General features: G+C 39.7%; 1 protein-coding gene across 2 annotated transcripts in view; it reads right to left on the minus strand.

Annotated features, from left to right (window-relative positions):
- Positions 1-23,817, minus strand: part of LOC130917185 (contactin-5-like) — a 411,152-nt gene that overhangs the window by 97,387 nt on the left and 289,948 nt on the right. For both annotated transcript variants that reach the window (XM_057838311.1, XM_057838312.1), the window contains 2 exons: positions 10,691-10,827; positions 10,451-10,580 (listed from right to left, as the gene is read on the minus strand). In XM_057838311.1, the coding sequence (XP_057694294.1) occupies positions 10,451-10,580; positions 10,691-10,827 (267 nt within the window). The remainder of the gene's footprint in view (positions 1-10,450; positions 10,581-10,690; positions 10,828-23,817) is intronic.

Here is a 23,817-nt window from a genome sequence, read left to right on the forward strand (position 1 = left end):
TAAACCCTCAAGATGGCATTTACATTGTAGCATTCTTTCTGTGAGAGGGATCCACCGATAGAAAGACTTTTGACTTTGTATATTGTGACTAAATATTGCCATCTAGTGTATTTGTTAAGCTTTCAGTAAATGATACTGCAGCCATTCAACCCAAATGCATGATGGGAAGTGGAACCATGACTGTGCGTAGTGCTACCAATTGATATATCTTCTCTGCGTTGGGAAATAACATAAGGTGTTAAGACAAAGGTCAATTGCTACCTTGCTTCCTCATATTGCTTTCCATGATATTTCTAATCGTAGGGAGAGGGATTGTAAGGCTTATCTCTCTATATAGGTAAACGGTGCCATTACAAATTAAGCGCGACAATGTGTGAGTGGGTCATGCAGCGCATGTATTAATTGCGTTAAATATTTTAACGTGATACATTTTTTAAAAAATTAATTACCGCCGTTATCGGGATAAATTTGATAACCCTACCTTAAGCTTATACTAAAGACTCTGGATGAGTGTAACATATTATGTCTGTAATGATAAATACAATTAGAAAACGATTTAATAAAAAAATATATATATTAAAAAAAGGCATGTCCGATATTTTTTTGCCGATTCCGATACTTTGAAAATGACGTGATCGGACCCGATCGATCGTCTCTAGTAGGAACCTCTTGGTACCTCACGATACAATACGCTTTGCGATACAAAGCTCTTGATAACGATAATCTGATGATATGGCGATGCAACGATTATCAATACATTGGTCAGGAAATCATTCTAGAATATTCTACAAACAACTAATAAACAGAAAAACTAGGTTCTGCTATGAAAGAGTTTATCACTAGTAGACGTCTAATCCATTTGAAATGGGAGGGTCGCAGCATCCCTCCCACTTCCAACGGATTGAACGTCTATGGCCGTCACTTCTTGTTTATTTTGAGTTACAGAACAGGAAGTGACCTGGGAATCACCCAAATGAACAGGCAGTGACTCAAACTCAAAAGTAAATGACCTGTAAATGCCCTAAAATGAACAGAAAGTGACCTGTAAATGCCCTGAAAATCGGACAGAATGACTGTGAATGCTCTGGTTTCGAATGAACGAACGTTTCCAGTCTAAATGGATTGAGCGTCGAGCACCGTCAATGCAGCCTTAGAGTTAAATGAGACACTATTATGGTGGAAGATTTTGGGAGCAACTTGTTGGTTCTATTTTTTTTAAACATTGACACCTTTTTAAAATGATAACTCGATTCGTAGCGGGAGCATATACCGTATTTTTGGGACTACAAGTCACACCAGCCATAAAACGCCCAACAAAGAGAAAAAAAAAAAACATATATAAGTCGCACCGGAGTATAAGTTGCATTTTTGGGGGAAATTTACTTGATAAAATCCAACATATAGAACAGATATGTCACCTTGAAAGGCAATTTAATATAAAAATTAGGGCTGTCAAAATTCTCGCGTTAACGGGCGGTAATTAATTTTTTAAATTGATCACGTTAAAATATTTGACGCAATTAACGCACATGCCCCGCTCAAAACAGATTAAAATGACAGCACAGTGCAATGCCAACTTGTTACTTGTGTTTTTTGGAGTTTTGTCGCCCTCTGCTGGCGCTTGGCTGCGACTGATTTTATGGGCTTAAGCACCCATGAGCATTGTATAATTATTGACATCAACAATGGCGGGCTACTAGTTTATTTTTTTGATTGAAAATTTTACAAATTTTATTAAAACTAAAACATTAAGAGGGGTTTTAATATAAAATTTCTATAACTTGTACTAACATTTATCTTTTAAGAACTACAAGCCGTTCTATCCATGGATAGCTTTAAGAGAATGTTAATAATGTTAATGCCATCTTGTTGATTTATTGTTATAATAAACAAACAGTACTTGTACCATATGTTGAATGTATATATCCATCTTGTGTCTTATCTTTACATTCCAACAATAATTTACAGAAAAATATGGCATATTTTATAGATGGTTTGAATTGCGATTGATTAATTAACTCGATTAAAAAATTTTAATCGTTTGACACCCCTAATAAAAATACAATAGAGAACAACATGCTGAATAAGTGTACAGTGTACAGTGCATGAACAACGAAATGCGAATATACTGTCCTCACCAGGAGGCTCAGTCCTGGCTAGACAGCGAGCCTAACTCCCAAATGACGATGCTGGATGTCCGTATAATTTGCTTTCGTCCTCGATACCAAACAATTTTTCCATCAACGTAAATAAATTATAATTTGGTGCTATTACAGCAATGACAGAAAAACGGTTAGCATGCGTTCGCTAGCATTAGCACATCGTTCATACAACCACGCAATGGGCTCTAAGTGTCCGATCGTGGGTGGAAAACACAAAACAACAACAGAAAAGATGATAAACACAGGCGTTGCCTCTGTAGAGATATTTTACAAGCATAAACAATGAACGTAGTTCGCAGCCATGTTTCTCTCTCGCTAACTCACCCACTCACTCAGAGCTGCGTAGCTGTCCATCTTCTGGCGTGTGAGCGCTCTCCTTCACGTAAAGAAGTGCGAGTGCACTAAAAGCATGCATTTTAATATAAAAAAGTCAATAATACAATTGAACACACATTGCGAAAGGGAGAACGCGAACGTGGCCATTGCTATTAAGAGTTATTCAGATAACTATAGCATAAAGAAGATGCTAACAAGTTGACCAAACCATCAATGTCACTCCAAAACACTAAAATAACATGTGAAATGATATCATATTTAGGGTTGTTCCGATCATGTTTTTTTGCTCCCGATCCGATCCCGATCGTTTTAGTTTGAGTATCTGCCGATCCCGATATTTCCCGATCCGATTGCTTTTTTTTTTTTTTTTTTGCTCCCGATTCAATTCCAATCATTCCCGATAATTTTTCCCGATCATATACATTTTGCCAATGCATTAAGAAAAAAAATGAATAAAACTCGGACGAATATATACGTTCAACATACAGTACATAAGTACTGTATTTGTTTATTATGACAATAAATCCTCAAGATGGCATTTACATTATCAACATTCTTTCTGTGAGAGGGATAGAAAGACTTGTAATTCTTAAAGGATAAATCTGACTTTGTATATTGTGACTAAATATTGCCATCTAGTGTATTTGTTGAGCTTTCAGTAAATGATACTGTAGCCATTTAACTGTTCTGCCCAAATGCATGATGGGAAGTGCAACCATGACTGTGCGTAGTGGTACCAATAGATATATCTTCTCTGCGTTGGGCAATAACATAAGGTGTTAAGAAAAAGATCAATTACTACCTTTCCTCCCCACATTGCTTCCCACGATATTTCTAATCGTAGGGAGAGGGATTGTAAGGCATTAGCCAATTAAAAAAAGGCTCCAAAGGCTGCCAAAATTCACTCTATTCATTTTACGCTGCCTTTTAGCTCTATATATAGGTAAAACGGCGCCATTACAGATTGAACGCGACAATGCATGAGTGGGTCGTGTAGCGCATGCGTTAACTGCGTTACATATTTTAACGTGATAAATTTTTTAAAAAATTAATTACTGCCGTTAACGGGATAAATTTGATAACCCTACCTTAAGCCTAAACTAAAGACTCTGGATGAGTGTAACATATTATGTCTGTAACGTTAAATACAATTAGAAAACGGTTTAACTAAAATTAGGGCTGTCAAACAATTAAAATTTTTAATCGAGTTAATTACAGCTTAAAAATTAATTAATCGTAATTAATCGCAATTAATCGCAATTCAAACCATCTATAAAATATGCCATATTTTTTGTAAATTATTGTTGGAATGGAAAGATAAGACACAAGATGGATATATACATTCAACATACGGTACATAGGGACTGTATTTGTTTATTATAACAATAAATCAACAAGATGGCATTAACATTATTAACATTCTGTTAAAGTGATCCATGGATAGAAAGACTTGTAGTTCTTAAAAGATAAATGTGCGTACAAGTGATAGAAATTTTATATTAAAACCCCACTTAATGTTTTCTTTTTTTTTTAAATTTGTAAAAATTTCAATCAAAAAATGAACGAGTAGCCCGCCATTGTTGATGTCAATAATTACTTACACAATGCTCATGGGTGCTGAAGCCTATAAAATCAGTCGCACCCAAGCACCAGCAGAGGGCGGCAAAACTCCATAAAACACAATTAACATGTGGGCATTTCTCTGTACTGTCATTTAAATCTGTCTGAGCACGGCATGTGCGTTAATTGGGTCAAATATTTTAACGTGATTAATTAAAATAAATTATTACGGCCCGTTAACACGATAATTTTGACAGCCCTAGTAAAAAAAAAAAAAATATATATATATATATATTAAAAAAAGGCATGTCCGATATTTTTTTGCCGATTCCGATACTTTGAAAATGACGTGATCCGACCCGATCATCATAATGTGTTAATAATTTCACACATAAGTCGCTCCTGAGTATACGTCGCACCCCCAGCCAAACTATGAAAAAAGCTGCGACTTACAGTCTGAAAAATACGGTAGATAACCTTTTGGGATACAAAGTATCACGATATGTCATCATTTCGATATTTTGTCACACCCCTAACATACAGTATGTGCACTCCTCAAAGGACACCAATTTTCATGCAAAACATAACAGTAGTGTGATTTTTTAAAGAAAAACTTCAAGCTTGATGAACAAAGACGGCTTTTATGAGGTGCCTGCCATTTTAAAAAAGTCAAAAATGTTAAACATATACCTGGCATCTATTTTGACAGCAAACAAAAAAGGGGCCTTTGATTCTCCTAAATGCCAGATTCCCCTTCAAAAAAGGGCAAGCCACGCTGACAGTAAATCAAAGCGTCCCTCAGGGGTACGCAAAAGGGGAGTGGGTGTCACCAGCTGCGTTCCAGTATAGAAGATGACAAGGAGAAAATGGCGCATCAACAGCGCAGAGGACAACCGCCGAGCAGTACTCGGCTTTAAAGTCGCACGTGAACGTCGAACATGTGCATAACGGCACATGCCTCAAAGCCATATCCATTTTCAAATAATGTAGAAAGCATTTTGGACCGGTCGCACCCGTGTGCGTGTTGAATAAGAAGCAAAGAGTGGTGTCTTCTTTTATTCATGACGTCCGAAAGGCAGGAAGCATTGATTAACAACGCCTCAATCCGCCGTTTGCCTCATGCATTTTAATCTGTATGCGCCCAATCTGACGTACGATCCATTTGAACGGAATGATCACTGCCAGCCCTTCCACTTCAAATGGATTAAGAACTATCTTTCAATGGGTCTGAAAAATGCTGACTGCGCACTGAACACTAGCATCAATACAGGGTGACCCAAAAAAAAGTTTACACTGCCATAATACAACTTAAATGCCATGTTTATTCATCTTAGAATTAGAATTTAATCACAAATTATACATTATTGTAAAGAACATGTACAGTAAACTTTATTTTTCAATGTGTCCTCCCTTAAGTGTCACAACAGCCTCCAGGCGCCTGCGGAACGCTTCTTTATGTAGGATGCTGTCATCTTTTCCCAAGATCTAACAATGGACCTCTCCAAGGCTGCCACAGAAGTTTGTGGCTTCTTACAGGCACTGTCCTCCACAGTTGCCCATATGCTATAATCCAGGGGATTGAGATCTGGACTCTGGGGTGGCCACATATCACCTTGTCAATCAACTTTTTTGGTCCGCACAGATCGGCACTTCCAGACCCAGGTTTTCGTGAGGCTGTTCCAGTATCTTTCAGCTTCTTTTTAACTTTGTAGACTGCACATCTGGATATTCTCAGATTTGCTGCAATCTCAGTAGGTGTCAGACCGGCACGCAGCAATTCAGGTACAGCTAAAGTTTTCTTCATTTTCAGCAGAAGCACAGGAATTGTAGAGACGAGAGATTACCAGCTGAATTGAGTGACCTTAATGCATCACTTAAGCATGACAACCTATTTAGGTATGTTTCAATGGCTTTTAAACAAGCAGTCAACTGAGTGTAAACTTTTTTTTGGGTCACCCTGTATAGCTAGCTGGCTATATCGATCTATCTATTTTCAGCAATAATCGAGTCTTGATTGACTGCGCGCCTCGCACTAGCATCTAAATGACTACTAGCGAGCAATATCTATCTATTTTCAGGTGTCAAACTGCATATCCAGAGGGGCAAATAAGTATTCAGTCAACCACTAATTGTGCAAGTTCTCCTACTTGAAAATATTAGAGGTCTGTAATTGTCAACATGGGTAAATCTCCACCATGAGAGACAAATTGCGGGAAAAAACAACAACAACAAAAAAAAAAAAACAGAAAATCACATTGTTTGATTTTTAAAAAAATTATTTGCAAATCATGGTGGAAAATAAGTATTTGGTCAATACCAATCAATGATCAATAATCGATTTACAGTGGGGAGAACAAGTATTTGATACACTGATTTTCCACTTGCAAAGCATGTAGAGGTCTGTAATTTGTATCATAAGTTCTCTTCAACTGTGAGGGACGGAATTAATACATAAAAACAGAAAATCACGTTGTATGATTTTTAAATAATAAATTTGCATTTAATTGCATGAAATAAGTATTTGATACATCACAAAAATCGAACTTAATATTTGGTACAGAAACCTTTGTTTGCTAATACAGATACCAAACGTTTCCTGTAGTCCTTGACAAGGTTTGCACACAATGCAGCAGGCATTTTGGCCCACTCCTCCATGCAGATCTTTTCAATGTTGGTTTCATCCGACCACATGACCTTCTCCCATTGCTCCTCTGGATCATCCAGATGGTCAGTGGCAAACTTCAGACGTGTCTGGACATGCACTGGCTTCAGCAGCGGGACCTTGCGTGCGCTGTAGGATTTCAATCCATGACGGCGTATTTCCAAAGGTTTTCTTCGAGACTGTGGTTCCAGCTCTCTTCAGGTCATTGACCAGGTCCTGCCGTGTAGTTCTGGGCTGATCCCTCACCTTCCTCATGATCAGTGATGCCCCACGAGGTGAGATCTTGCATGGAGTCCAGAACGAGGCAGGCTGACCGTCAACTTGAACTTCTTCCATTTTCTAATAATCGCTCCAACAGTTGTTACCTTCTCACCAAGCTGCTTGCTTATTTTCCTGTAGCCCATCCCAGCCTTGTGCAGGTCTATTATTTTATCCCTGATGTCCTTACACAGCTCTTTGGTCTTGGCCATTGTGGAGAAGTTGGAGTTTGATTGTTTGAGCAAGTGAACAGGTGTCTTTTATACAGGTAACAAGTTCAAACAGGTGCAGTTACTTCCGGTGTTCTGCCAATATATCCTACATTGGCGAAACGTCTACATGAGTCGAATTTGACACCTAAAGTACTACCGTGCGCTCTAAACTTGTTTTGTTTAGATGCATACAGGAATAACGTACTAAAAAAATGCCTGTAGAAAATACTTAAATGTAGTTATATCAAATAAGGACTGTTTAAATACGCTACGTGACTAATGTGGTCAACTGCTTCAAAGCTAACACAAAAAAACACAATGGTTAAAAGTATGAGAGGGTAATACATGCAAAAAGTATCTTTGAGGCTGTGAAAAGGTTCTAAATAACTAAATAAAAACAAAAGTAGTGAGTACTCGCCGCTTCTAACCGATGTGCGCATGCGTGTGAATGCATGCGCAAGCGCCCTGAGCATTGTTACATTGATACGTTTCGCCGCGTAGTAAGGAATGGCCGAACACCGGTAATGAGTGGAGAACAGGAGGGGTTCTTAAAAAAGAACTAAGAGCCGAAATATTTACTAGTTGGTAATGTATCAAATAATTATTTCATGCAGTTAAATACAAATTTATTATTTAAAAATTATACAATGTGATTTTCTGGATTTTTGTATTAGATTCCGTCCCTCACAGTTGAAGAGAACTTATGATACAAATTACAGACCTCTACATGGCTTGCAAGTGGGAAAACCAGCAAAATCGGCAGTGCATCAATTACTTGTTCTCCCCACTGTATAATCGAATCGTTAGGTGCCCAAAGATTCCCACCTCTAGAAATGATCCCCACGCAGAGGGGCTGATACCCTGCCGCCCCACTTGTGTACAGTTGGTGATTCGCGCCGGGGTCCAAGGGTAGAAAAGAGAAGAAGGCGGAAGCAGATAACGCCGAGAGGCTTTAATTTACACTTGAGCTTCTCATATTTTCCATTGCCATACAGTGACCCATTTCAGGCATCATAAAAAGAAGTACTGTACAGTATTTCTTTCTTTTCAAAGACATGAACCATTGCTATGATGTTTCAGTCCTCGAATTAAAATGTTGCTTATTTGAAACTGCTTTGGAAGTGGTTACCTTTGCGTGGCAAGGATGTTTTGTAATATTTATTTACCCAATGCAGTGCTTCTCAATCATTTTCTGAGAGAGGACTGTCAATTCACCATGACTTTAAAGGGTATAATTTGTCTAAAAAAAATTCTAAGTACAGTAAGATGATTGGAAATATTCAGTACGTTTTCGCTGAAAAAAACCTAGGCAGATTAAGAGTGCGATTGGGTTGTTTTCTCCTTTTAACATTTTAAGACACCATAAACACAATGGTCTTTCCTCATCTGCCACCGTAGTCACAGTGAAGCCAAGTGCTGCATACTGTACGTCATGTTTCCTCGTTCTAGCTTTCAGGAGACTTTTTATTTCATTATCTTTGTCTTTCTATTTATTGTTCAATATTTTTTATGCAGTACAGTGGGGCAAATAAGTATTTAGTCAACCACCAATTGTGCAAGTTCTCCTACTTAAAAAGATTAAAGAGGCATGTAATTGTCAACATGGGTAAACCTCAACCATGAGAGACAATGTAGGGAAAAAAAATCACATTTTTTGATTTTTAAAGAATTTATTTCCAAATTAGAGTGGAACATAAGTAATTGGTCACCTACAAACAAGGAAGATTTCTGGCTGTCAAAGATGTCTAACCACTTTCTAACGAGGTGTAACGAAGCTCCACTCGTTACCTGTATTAATGGCACCTGTTTTAACTCATTATCGGTATAAAAGACACCTGTCCACATCTCAGTCAGTCACACTCCAAGCTCCACTATGGCCAAGATCAAAGAGCTGTCGAAGGACACCAGAGACAAAATTGTAGACCTGCACCAGGCTGGGAAGACTGAATCTGCAATAGATAAAACACTTGGTGGAAAGAAATCAACTGTGGGAGCAATTATTAGAAAATGAAAGACATACAAGACCACTGATTATCTCCCTCGATCTGGGGGTCCATGCAAGATCTCACCCCGTGGCGTCAAAATGATAACGAGAACAGTGAGCAAAAATCCCAGAACCACACGGGGGGACCTAGTGAATGACCTACAGAGAGCTGGGACCACAGTAACAAAGGCTACTATCAGTAACACAATGCGCCGCCAGGGACTCAAATCCTGCACTGCCAGATGTGTCCCCCTGCTGAAGAAAGTACACGTCCAGGCCCATCTGCGGTTGACTATGAGAGGATTTGGATGATCCATTAGAGGACTGGGAGAATGCGTTATGGTCAGATGAAACCAAAATAGAACTTTTTGGTAGAAACACAGGTTCTTGTGTTTGGAGGAGAAAGAATACTGAATTGCACCATACCCACTGTGAAGCATGGAGCTGGAAACATCATGCATTGGAGCTGTTTTTCTGCAAAGGGACCGGGACGACTGATCTGTGTAAAGGAAAGAATGAATAGGGCCATGTATCGAGAGATTTTGAGTGAAAATCTCCTTCCATCAGCAAGGGCATTGAAGATGAGATGTGGATGGGTCTTTCAGCATGACAATGATCCCAAACACAGAGCCAGGGCAACAAAGGAATGGCTTTGTAAGAAGCATTTCAAGGTCCTGGAGTGGCCTAGCTAATCTCCAGATCTCAAGCCCATAGAAAATCGGTGGAGGGAGTTGAAAGTCTGTGTTGCCCAACAACAGCCCCAAAACATCACTGCTCTAGAAAAAATCTGCATGGAGGAATGGGCCAAAATACCAGCAACAGTGTGTGAAAAGCTTGTGAAGAGTTACAGAAAACGTTTGGCCTCCGTTATTGCCAACAAAGGGTACATAACAACGTATTGAGATGAACTTTTGGTAATGACCAAATACTTATTTTCCACCATGATTTTCAAATAAATTCTTTAAAAATCAAACAATGTGATTTTCTGTTTTTTCTTCCACATTCTATCTCTCATGGTTGAGGTTTACTCATGTTGACAATTACAGGCCTCTCTAATACTTCCAAGTGGGAGAACTTGCACAATTAGTGATTGACTAAATACTTATTTGCCCCACTGTATGTCCTGCTCTGTCCCGTGTGTGCGCATCAAGTGAACACTTCTCCCACAAACTCAACTGTAATATAGTGGATGTGCAATTACACTTTATTACAGATCGGACTGACTTCGGAATGAATGCGAAGTCATGTTAAATTCCATGATCAAGGTCATAATTACCTAAAATCTTGAGTTCGGCGTTGGAGTAAATGGTGCCGTACTTGTTCTCTGCCACACACTGGTACATCCCCGAGTCCACGGGCTGCAATTTGTGAATAGAGAGCTCCCCGTTCACAATTTCTACTCGACCCTGCAACGTGAAAAAGAAGACCTAGCATTGATTTGATGAAGATTCATGACGACGTCGAGCACCCCGAGGTATTTTTTCAGCAAAAAGAAGAAGAGGCGAAGTGCTTGTACCTGGGATGTCAAGGGCAAACCATTACGCAGCCAGCGATAGGTAGGCCGGGGCCTCCCCGTGGCCTTGCACTCCCACTGGAGATTCTCCCCACTATCCAGTTGAGTGTCATTAATCATTCTCACCCACTGCGGCAGCGCTAAAAGAGAGAGGCATAGTGCGAATGAAAAAGAAGAAAAACACATCAGCACTAAAATATTCCTTGTGTGGTCTTCAACTTTTAAGGGTGTTTGGTGACTTTTTGAGCTGACATTTGGACGCTTTTTCGCACTCCTCACCAGAGGTTGCGCTAGACTTTTTCGTTGTCTGTCATTTTGACTGACAGGGTCATAAAAATCCGGTCATAATCTATTTTTACCCGTCACTTAAATTTTTAAAATGATAATAATGACATATTCAATAGCAGTGTTGGTCAAAAGTGGTGCGTTACTTACTCAACTCTGAATAAATTGAAGAAACTACCAGCCATGTTGTGTCTACTCTCTGCTCTGTTGATTTGTCATCCAAGACTCGGGGTGCGTTCAGGTTTGAGAATAGCGCACGTACTTCTGACTCCAAGCTGTTTGTCCCTGCTCATTCAATAAGGCTACGTTCATACTACAGGTCTTAATGCACAAATCCGATTTTTTTGTCATATCCGTTTTTTTTGGCGTGCCCGTTCAGACTGCTTTTGTCCATTGAGACCATTCAAGTATTACGCATGCGCTCTAATTCGCAGTCCGACACGCGCCGGTGCGCAGAAGCATCAAAACAAATGACACACGTCATCCGTCATTCCAGGGATATCATATTTTGCTTTTCAAAAGGAGGACACAAATAACAGACATAAATAATCCCCGTTTAGGCTTATATTCAAAGTTTATATGGATCGATAGCATGCACGCACTGTCCGTGCACGTCACACACACATACGGGCAGTTTGCCTCGACTCTCGGCCGTGTAGGCAATATTGAAATATTGCTCACTTGGAACAGAGAAAACTGAGCATTCTCAGGCTTATCCTCAACCCATTTTTATTTTTTATGACTGTTGTCAAGCCCAGCCCTTCCCCAAAAGCCGTGTTCACTGCAAGCTACACGCTAATAACGCACAGCTGCATCGCTACAGTAGCGTCTCTCTCGCTATTCGATGACGTAATTGCTGCATGAAATCCGATTTGGGAGAGTGGACAGTACAGACCGCCGCGACAGTCTGGAAAAATGTGGCCCAGATCGGATTTGAACCACATACGAAAGTGACCCAGATCGGATTTGAAATGGTCCAGTTCTATGTGACTTGTCACGTTCAGACCATCAAGTTAATGCCTCACTCGAAAAACACGAAAAAATCGGATTCGTGCATTAAGACCTGTAGTATGAACATAGCCTTAGACAATGCTCTCCAAAGCTTCCTAACGTTTCCGTGTTTGCTACACCTGAATGCTAGTTCGGACATTTTTCCGAGTAAGGCCAACGACGTCATTCATCAAGAGAGACAATAGCTAATTAATATGCTCACTCGCCATCCTGTGGTCTGGGGTGTGAATTGCAACCTGTCAAAATGACGGATAGACTTCAGTTTTTTCCATCACCGTTTTAAAAAACCGGTCAACGACGGATAATATTCGGTTAACGCGACCCCTACTCCTCACCCAATACACCAGATGCATTACTTCCAAATGCTGCTTCAGTCTATGTAATTGTGACAGTGGCTGTGTTTGTTCTCTGCCAACTTTCGTATAAAATGAAGAGGATTTCAACTAATGATCATAATATATATATAAAAATAATAATAAAAATATATTAACCGGTAACACTTTATTTGACAAACCAAATGAACCAAGCTGCAAAGCTTCATTAACCCTTTAACAACTAAGCCTATTTTGGCCGAATTTGCATGCATTTGATGTTGCCTTTATATTTTAAAGAAAAAATTGTTCACAATGGCCAAGTTGGGTCCCTTTTTTCAGGACACCTTGAACTTCATGTCCAAACTGTTGTTTTCTTCACTGACCAATTATAATCCACATTTTGGACACAAAAAGACAAAAAAATCCCAAAATATTTTTTCAAAATTTGTAATGTTGGTGTCCCATTGACAACCAACATGCTCCACCAACCGTTTTGAAGCTTGATAATATTTATTCAACTTGTTAGGATAAACATTCAATAGAAAAAAATAAGATTGAATAGTTTTATGTTTGACTATTCAACACAAACAGCGGGTATGGTCATAGGCGTTTTTGGCCTTTATACATACTATGGTCAAAACAGGTTATATACAGTGCAAAATAGTGAGAAAAAAATTATATATATCATCTAACACAAGAAAGTTTTGGAGGATATCTCTTTGTGAAGTTAGGTATTATACCCATCACCTTATCTAAAGTATACGTACATGCAATCAAGCTTCTCGAACACACATTTATATAAAAATTGAAAAGATTCATAGTGAAGAAAAAAATATATATAACATTGAAAAAAAGTATTTTCAAAAATATTGGCTAGTAGTTCAATTCAATTTTTTCAAGCATGCGACCCGATAGTTTTTTTTTTTGCGCACTCAATAAAGTTTGTTTTTGAACAGGTCACTGAGCTGTGTCACATACAACGTCACACAGCCTACTCTTCTGCCGTTTGAGCGCTGCTGTCACTTCTACTCGCCGAGACGCCGACTAATCTGAGGAAAACAACGACAAATGCAGCTCATCCTATTCCTTGAGTTGATGAAAAAATGCATTAGCTTGCGCTAAATTTAGTTTTCGATTCATTCTGTACGTTTCAAAGTCGCTCGCGCAACCCAACCGGTGTTCATGCCTCCTTTTCCTTAGTTGGCGCCTAGCTCGGTAATTTATTAAAAATGTTCACATTCGGTTCGTCCTTCTTGACATCACAACGGATCTTGGGATATGTAGTCTTTTGTGCTGCTTTCGGTTTTGAAAAAGGACAAGAAATGATGGAAATATGGAGATAGATACATGGTACATGCAGCGTTTTAATGCATATTTATGAGTGCAATAAAACTATAAAACTCAAATGACATCTCCCGTTTTTCTTGGTCGATTGACTTCAAATAAAAACTGGAGTGGACATCAACTTCCGCACTTTCAAATGAGACCAACCAGTGGCACGTGGGTGACGTAATTACAGCGTGACGAAGCTTCAAAGACGACATGCATAAACGCGTCGCTGCCGACACGTTCGGTGCTAAAGGGTTAATTCAAGAATCATTTTGCCATCACTGCCCGCTTGGGGGAGACAGTCAACCTCTGCCGCCACATGGTGACAACACTTTTGTCGTCCAACATGCCTCCTCGCATGCATTGCAGCTCTACAGATGTAAATAACAATCAAAATTTATGTTCTGTGCATATTATTTCTTCAGTTACTGTTCAATTTGTTTCATTAATTGCTGGTTAGCTATTTTATTTGACAGTGGCGCTACAAGACTGTCATAAGACCATCATAATTATGTTATGACACTCCCATGAGCATAATGAATGCTTATGACAGATGTCAAATGATCTCACTTTTGATGTAAAAGATCCAAGCTGGACATAAATGGAGTTGGTGATAGAATTTGCCGGATGACACTTAATGACATCTGTCATAAGCATTCATTAATGCTCATGATAGTGTCATGTCATAATTATGGCGGTCTTATGGCAGTCTTATGATGCCGCTGTCAAATAAAGTGTTATCTATTAACCCAAAAAAACAACAACAACTAAACCGTACTGGACTGTAAGCCGCAGGATTCCAAACGAGGGAAAAAAGTAGCGGCTTATAGTCCGAAAATTACTGAAATTGACTTTCCGATAATTAAAGGGGAAGATCAGAATTTTTAATTCACATAAGGCTTAATCTTTGCATTAGCCGGAGTTTAATTAGTCGATGGAGTTGATTTCAACCACCATTGACTTGCGCTTGCTTAGCCCCTCCGGAGCCTTGAAACAAACGAATAACTAACAAACTGCATTGAATTTGTTGAAATCAACTCCACCGACAAATTAAACCCCCGTTAACTCGTAGATTAAGCCTAATGTCAAAATTCTGAACTCGGGTTAGCTGGTAGGGTTAACAGCACATGAGTGCCAATGTAAAACAATGCAAATTGACTGCACAATAATCAACAAAGCACACATGAATTGCACAGTGCAATAAACACAAAGGTGGGGGCGGGCACGAATGCACGTGCACAAGCTTATGAAATTGGCTTTAGACATCAGCAATCGGCTATTTTTATTTATTTATTTATTTTGAATCCGAATCACATATTGGTCGACCTTAAACTTTGAATTCAAGTAGAAGCTGTTGTACATATTGCATCAACTATGTGTGCGTGATGTTGTTTTTGGAAAAACTGAATGTTCATTCACCACATCGACTTTCCTGTATGATTTTTGACAGCTTTCCCTACGCAACTTTTGCGGCGCAAACGGATATGCTTTCCTTTTCATCTGGAAGTCTCCGTCTTTCCCCCCCGATGCATTTTTCAATATGTGAACGTGTATTCATGAGATTATAAAATTTACAAGGACCCTTCGCTGAAGTCGGATCGTTCGTCTTGCGTGGGAGCGAGAATATTAATCAGCCACCAAGAACCGGCGAGTGCCGCCAACCCGCCCGTTCCTTCTCTTAGTTTCATCTTTCAAGGCCTTTTTTCCCCTTGTTAAACGTTTTTTTTTTCCCAATTATGTTAATAATGCACAAACGAGGAAGGCTAAACTACAGAAATGAAAGGAATGTACTGGTATATCAATTAGAGCTGCAATCAGCTTTTTAATTTGGGGTGAGTCCTTGAATTGATCATGACATGCTCTGCCTACATTGGAAGGCTAAAAAAATGTTTGTCAATTTAACATTTCAGATTTATCTGGATTGGTGATTGCATGGTGAAAATTGGGTGAAGGTGTTATTTTTTTTTTTCCAACGAGTTTTAACTGATTGCTTGCCAATGACAACTATACACGCCGATTCATTTACCGTATTTTTCGGACTATAAGTCGCGTTTTTTTTCATATTTTGGCTGGGGGTGCGACTTATACTCAGGAGCGACTTATGTGTGGAATTATTAACACATTATGAAATAATTTCACATGTTATTTTGGTGTTTTGCAGTGACACTGATGGTTTTGTAAAGTTGATAGCATGTTCTTATGCTATAGTTATCTGAATAACTCTTTATAGCTATGGCCACGTTTGCGTTCTGCCTTTGGCAGTGTATGTTCAATTGTATTATTGACTTTTTTATCTTGAAATGGATGCATTTAGTTTGTGGCGCTTTCACGCCCACGTGAGGGCGCACTCGCACTTGTTTACGTGAAGAAGAGTGCTCACACGCCAGAAGAAGACGGACAGCTACGTAGCTCTGAGTGAGTGAGTGGGCGAGTTAGCGAGAGAGAATAGACGGCTGCGAACCTACTTTCATTGTTTATGCTTTTAAATCATCTCTACAGAGGCAACGCCTGCGTGTATCATCTTTTCTGTTGTTGTTGTGTGTTTTCCACTCGCGATCGGACACTTAGAGCCAGTTGTGTGGTTGTTTGAACGATGTGCCAACGATAGCGAACGAATGCTAACCTGTTACTTATTACTAATAGTACCTAATTATCATTTATTTACGTTGATGCGAACCTGTTTTCTATCGAGGACCAAATTGATTCAGCAAATTATACGGACGTCCAGCATTGTCTTTTGGGAGTTCACTGTAGAGCCAGGACCGAGCCGTAGCGTAGGACAGTATATTCACATTTCGTTGTTCATACACTGTACACTGTACATTTATTTAGCATGTTGTTCTCTATTGTATTTTTATATTAAATTGCCTTTCAAGATGACATGTCTGTTCTATGTGTTGGATTTTATCAAGTAAATTTCCCTCAAAAATTCGACTTATACTTCGGTGCGACTTGTATGTTTTTTTTTCCTCTTCGTTGGGCATTTTATGGCTGGATCGACTTATACTCAGGAGCGACTTGTAGTCCGAAAAATACGGTAAACTGGGAGGAGTGGCTGTGAATGCTCATTCTTCAGTGCCATTGACGGCACTGGACGTCCAGTCCATTTTGGCCTGGAGGGGCGTATGAACGAACGTTCGTCAATGGCAGCAAAACAGTTGAAGTCAACTGGAATCTGGTCTGTTAACTACTATTTATATATGGCGGAAAACACTCAAGTAACTTGAAGTTCCTTCCGCTCTGAGACCGCCAATTTGGCCAAATTTCAAAAGTGTCCGATATGCATGTGTGATACATCATTGGAAAGCTTAAAATCTCAATTTTCTGGGGGAAGAAAAAATTTGGACAGGAGGGCATTTAAAAATAAAAATAAAAAATTAAACAGCAAAACCCTATCTGGAGGTGAGAGCACGCGAGAGCAGAATTACAGACGCCATGACTTTAACGGGATATTATCGCGTACTTACCTTGTTTCGATCCAAAAACTCCATGTCGCATGTATCACTTAGTGTCAAGACACAGCTGTGAATGGCCACAGCTGGATTTGGGGGGGATTTTATGGGTGAAACATGGTAATATAATAAGGATCGCGATGCAGAAATTGCAGACATCGAGGAGAGATCGAGATTTTCTTTTTCATATATTTACCCTTTTAACCTTTTTTTTTGTTTTGTTTTGCTTTTTTTTTTGGATCGATTATTTATCATCTAACATATCGGGGAAAACGCGACAGTAACAAAAAAATACAATTTAGTAGAGATGTCCCGATGCCGATCGATCGGGTCCGATCACGTCATTTTCAAGGTATCGGAATCGGCAAAAAAATATCGGCCATGCCTTTTTTAATATAATGTATATATATTTTAATTAAATCGTTTTCTAATTGTATTTAACGTGACAGACATAATATGCTACACTCACCCAGAGTCTTTAATTTAGGCTTAAGGTAGGTGTTATCAAAAATATCCCGCTAACGGCGGCAATTAATTTATTTAAAAATGTGTCACGTTAAAATATTTATCGCTATTAATATATGCGCTGCACGACCCTTTTACTCATTGTCGCGCTCATTCTGTAATGAAACCGTTTTACCTATAGAGAGAGAGTAAAGGCATCACAAAATGAGTAGAGTGAATTTTGACAGCCTTTGAAGCCTTTCTTCAATTGGCTATAACCATGCAATTCCTCTCCCTATGTTTAGGAATATCATGGGAAGCAGTGAGGGGAAGCAAGGTGGCAATTGAACTTTGTCTTAACACCTTAAATTATTTCCCAAAGCAGAAAAGATATATCCATTGGTAGCACGTTGCACAGCCATGGTTTTACTTCCCATCATGGTTCCACTTCCCATCATGCATAGGGGCTTGGCTACAATATCATTTACTGAAAGCTCAACAAATACACTAGATGGCAATATTTAGTCACAATATACAAAGTCAAATCCTTTATCCTTTAAGAATTACAAGTCTTTCTATCCGTGGATCCCTCTCACAGAAAGAATGTTAATAATGTAAATGCCATCTTGAGGATTTATTGTCATAATAAACAAATACAGTACTTATGTACTGTATGTTGAATGTATATATTCGTCCGAGTTTTATTCATTTTTTCTTAATGCATTGCCAAAATGTATATGATCGGGAAAAATTTTCGGGAATGATTGGAATTGAATCAGGAGCAAAAAAAAAAAGCAATCGGATCGGGAAATATCGGGATCGGCAGATACTCAAACTAAAACAATCGGATCGGGAGCAAAAAAACATGATCGGAACAACCCTACAATTTAGCGATAGTTATGAGCAGTGGCAGACTTGGCAATTCTAACGCGAACATATCTAGGGGCCCTCTTCATGGGTCAGGGATTAAAAAGGTGAGAAGGGTGTGGAAGAAATATGTTCTGGTACACTGGGGCTGTCCTAAATGACAATTTGTCTCCTGATTAGTCAGTCGACTACTTTTACGATTAATCGACTAATCTAATAATTTTCTTTTTTTTTTTGAATGAATGAAATCAATCAAATTTCTGTTGACGCTTATTAATTCATAAAACTATTTTGGAACACTTTAATTCTTTATTAAAGTACAAATAATCATGTAAATAACAAATTCATCACAAATAAACAACGAGGTTAAATGCTGATAGCATTTACTAGTGCAAAAGAATGAAAAGTAAACAGATTCAGAACACTGACTTTGCCTTTCCAACATTATTCAAAACAATTCTAGCAATATTATTATAGTATACTACTATATAGAATAGTAGTATAATAATTATAATAATTATTCATTGCCAATCATGTTTGTCATTTGAAAGCTATTCTTAGTGTAGAATCTGTATTATGTAGTATTTACTCAACATATTATATTATTAATTCTGAAGTATGTGGGATTAACTCCAGAAATCATTATTGATATGACGAACATGACGTGCTTTTGCTGTTAACCAGCTGTTGAGTGTTATTGTATGACTGATTGGAACTGTACTGCATTGTTTCGCCACAGGGTGTGCTGTCGTGTATTTTATGTTCGGTGTGAAGAAGAAGAAGAAGAAAGTATAAGTTTATATGGATCGATAGCATGCACGCACTGTCCGTGCATGTCACACACACATTCGGGCAGTTTGCCCCGACTCTCGGCCATGTAGGCAATGTTGAAATATTGCTCACATAGAGCATAGAGAAAACCGATCATTCTCAGCCTTATCCTCAAACCATTTTTATTTTTTTATGACTGTTGTCAAGCCTGGCCCTTCTCCAAAAGCCGGGTTCACTGCAAGCTAGGCGCTAATAACGCACAGCTGCACCGCTACCGTAGCGTCTCTCTCGCTATTTGATGACGTAATTGCTGGATGAATTCCGATTTGGGAGACTGGACAGTACAGGCCACCGCGACAGTCTGGAAAAATGTGGCCTAGATCGGATTTAAACCAAATACGAAAGTGACCCGGATCGGATTTGAAATGGTCCACTTCTATGCGAGTTGTCACGTTCAGACCGTCAAGTTAATGCCTGACTCAAGTCGGAAAAATCGGATTCGTGCATTAAGACCTGTAGTATAAACCTAGCCTTATACAGTGGGGCAAAAAAGTATTTAGTCAACCACTAATTGTGCAAGTTCTTTCACTTGAAAATATTAGAGAGGCCTGTAATTTTCAACATGGGTAAACCTCAACCATGAGGGACAGAATGTGGAAAAAACCCCAGAAAATCACATTGTTTGATTTTTGAAGAATTTATTTGCAAATCATGGTGGAAAATAAGTATTTGGTCAATACCAAAAGTTCATCTCAATACTTTGTTATGTACCCTTTGTTGGCAATAACGGAGACCAAACGTTTTCTGTAACTCTTCACAAGCTTTTCACACACTGTTGCTGGTATTTTGGCCCATTCCTCCATGCAGATCTCCTCTAGAGCAGTGATGTTTTGGGGCTGTCGTTGGGCAACACGGACTCTCAACTCCCTCCTCACCCCGTAGCGTCAAAATGATAACGAGAACGGTGAGCTAAAATCCCAGAACCACACGGGGGGACCTAGTGAATGACCTACAGAGAGCTGGGACTACAGTAACAAAGGCTACTATAAGTAACACAATGCGCCGCCAGAGACTCAAATCCTGCACTGTCAGACGTGTCCCCCTGCTGAAGAAAGTACACGTCCAGGCCCGTCTGCGGTTCGCATTTGGATGATCCAGAAGAGGACTGGGAGAATATGTTATGGTCAGATGAAACCAAAATATAACTTTTTGGTAGAAACGCAGGTTCCCTTGTTTGGAGGAATAAGAATACTGAATTGCACCATACCCAATGTGAAGCATGGGGGTGGAGACATCATGCTTTGCGGCTGTTTTTCTGCAAAGGGACCAGGATGACTGATCTGTGTAAAGGAAAGAATGAATGGGGCCATGTATCGAGAGATTTTGAGTGAAAATCTCCTTCCATCAGCAAGGGCATTGAAGATGAGACGTGGCTGGGTCTTGCAGCATGACAATGATAAACACACAGGCAGGGCTACAAAGGAGTGGCTTCGTAAGAAGCATTTCAAGGTCCTGGAGTGCCCTAGCCAGTCTCCAGGTCTAAACCCAATAGAACATCTGCAGAGGGAGTTCAAAATCCGTGTTGCCTAACGACAGCCCCAAAACATCACTGCTGGGGCCAAAATACCAGCAACAGTGTGTGAAAAGCTTGTGAAGAGTTACAGAAAATGTTTGGCTTCTGTTATTGCCAACAAAGGGTACATGACAAAGTATTGAGATGAACTTTTGGTAATGACCAAATACCTATTTTCCACCACGATTTGCAAATAAATTATTTAAAAATCAAACAATGTGATTTTCAGTTTTTTTTTTTTTTTCCACATTCTGTCTCTCATGGTTGAGGTTTGACCACGTTGACAGTTACAGGCCTCTCTAATATTTTCAAGTGGGAGAACTTGCACAATTAGTGGTTGACTAAATACTTATTTGCCCCACTGTATCTGTGCTATCAGGCTGTTTCAATGGACGGATATACGCAAACCATGGCCGACGAAACCGTGACAAATGTGATTTTTTTTAAAGTTTCGCGAGCTATGAGACACTCGAAAAATGACTCTCATACCTCTCCTTGCTAAGCTAAATAATACTTGGATATGCGTTTGTGTGGAATTGTAGTTCACGAACAACAAAAAAACTATTCACATTCTCACCGAAACTAGTCAAACTCTTTACACAGCTATTATAATGCCCCCTACTCCTTGAAACAGGAAAAGTCGCTGTTTTCTTGCGCAACAACTTAACATAAACACATTGGTGCTTGGAACTACAGTAAATATGCTTGCCACTATTCATTTCCTGACAGCGGCTACGTAGCTACTCCTGTTTTGCGCTAGCCGTGGAGCGCTCTTCACGCTGGGCTGATGCTAGTGTAAAAAGGCCTTTAGTTATAAGTAAGCAAAGTTGCAATTTCTTATGGGGTGCAAAATCTGACAGAACCCCTGCTCAGTACCAAAATTTAAGTGAGTTTTACAAAAGGTCAGAACCGACATAGATTTACAATTGAATTTGAAAATGAATCTGACAGCTTCAGTGTTAAAATGGGTAAAATAATTGCTGTCTGTGGTGCTATACTGACTATGTCAAATATAGCTTGCAACAATAATTGGGAAGAAGAAGGAACGGGACTACACAAGTAATTTTTTTGAACAATGAACTTTAGTTCAGAATTTTGAATTATGAACTGAACAGTTCATCATTCTAAAAAATTTGAACTGCAATATGAACTAGTTCATGAAGAAAATGACTTTACCAATGCTGACTACATCATCTGGAAAAAAATACTAACTACTACAATACTAAGGCCAGCAAAAGGGACCCCCTCAACACCTTGACAGCATTTTGATATTCTGTCCATAAAAGTTATGAAAAGAACCAGTGACAAAGGGCAGCCCTGGGAAGATAAAAAAAAAAAAACACCACGGAATCTCAAGTAGTGTGGTGCATTTGTTGCTAAACGCTCAACATTTTAGAGGGCCTGTGACATGAAAAAGCATGTTTATTTCATAATACACACGGTATTTTATGTTCCTGAATGAAAAGGACCACTTGGATGTGTGAGGAAGCGATCGATATATTTATTCAATTTTTTAAATCCCGTGCTACGAAAATTAAAATCGGTCTTGCAGTCCTCTTCACTATACAGACATACTGTTGTATGAGAAGGACTAAGGATTCAGCTGATTTTGCAGATTAATTCGTTTATTTTTCACATCATGCCAGCCAAACGGCTGCAGAAAAATCTTGCTGTAGGAGGGAGAGGCGTGTGTCGTGTGAGCCTTTTTGGGGTTTCAAAAGGTTCCCATTTACCGGTGGATATTGGCCAAAACAAGCCCTACTAATTTGGGACCATGGGACTTACGAGGAAGTGAGTAAACATCGTGTTTTGCATCATGTCAAATACTGGGATCATTTTAATATGTAGGTGGTTTGCATTTTGTGGCTGACATGCTCCTTGTACTCTCGGCCGACAACCGGCGGCTTGTCGCTCATCCCCCCGCCGGGAGAGCACTATACTTGGCTTATTGCCCTCTTCATGTGCCCGGTGTTCTGTCAAATTTTCCGACCGATCAAAAATTGCATCGGAGTTAAAAATAGCCGCGAATACAGAGATTACAAAGTAAACACTACAACATTTCTTTAAATAAAGGAGTACTTAAGTTTGATCATAAATGGGCATGTAAAAAGCTCTCCTCATACACATTAGCTGCACATGTTAGCTGCACAACAACTGCACCAAGTGACGTTCACCTGGTTTCAAAGCCACTGCAATATCAAGGGGAACGAACTAGCAGATGAGAAAGCAAAGGAAGGTACCACAAAAGACCAGAGCCATGTTAGTATCCTGTACGAGACAGCGAAGTCGGCAATCTGAAGATACACAAGGAGAGATTATGTCAAGAAACCTCAACTCAAAAGAAATCTACGGTGAGAGGGGCGAGCTTCTAAACAAAAAGGACGAGAAGACCCTTAGTAGGCAAGATCAGGTGACACTGAGCCGCTTGAGGAGTGGTCATCATCCTGATCTCCAGTACTGGCAGCATAGGATCGGCAGTGGCAATTCAACCATCTACCGTGGGTGTGAGATGAAACCACAGTGCACGTGATAACTGATTGTCCAGCTATCAGCCCGTCGACGCGATGCCTCCTCGTCAAACCGGAACGTATGGCCAGAGACCCCAAAGCAGTACTCCAGGTGTGGCATAAGTGGAAAGCCAAAGTGCTAGCTGAACAGGGGACAGACCAGCAATAGGAGAGGAAGCCGGAAAAAGTTGTCATCCAGCATTGCTCAACAACAACAACTGCAGTCGCTGTCGTATGACTGTTTACGACTTCGCCGTGTAGTAAAGCATTATTTTGCCATATTCGTGTTAACCATTTGGCAGCTACACGCTCCTCCGACATCAGCCAGATTGTTCGGCGGTCACTGTCCAGCTGCTTCCCCGGCAAGCTCTCCTGTCCGTGGTAGCAGGGGAACGAGCTGTAAATTGCTCTCTGCCAGGCAGGTTGCCTTTTGGCGACGACAATCGACAACCCAGTCGTCACGTGAAATTATCCGGGCTAGTTATGTTTGTCACTCTGTTCGGGTTAGCATGTCGGCTAGCTGTCACGCCTCTTGGTTTGTTTACATTCTCCAAAGCCGGGGAAGGGAAATGACATA

This window comes from Corythoichthys intestinalis, chromosome 6, assembly GCF_030265065.1.
Source record: "Corythoichthys intestinalis isolate RoL2023-P3 chromosome 6, ASM3026506v1, whole genome shotgun sequence".
Lineage (NCBI taxonomy): Eukaryota > Metazoa > Chordata > Actinopteri > Syngnathiformes > Syngnathidae > Corythoichthys > Corythoichthys intestinalis.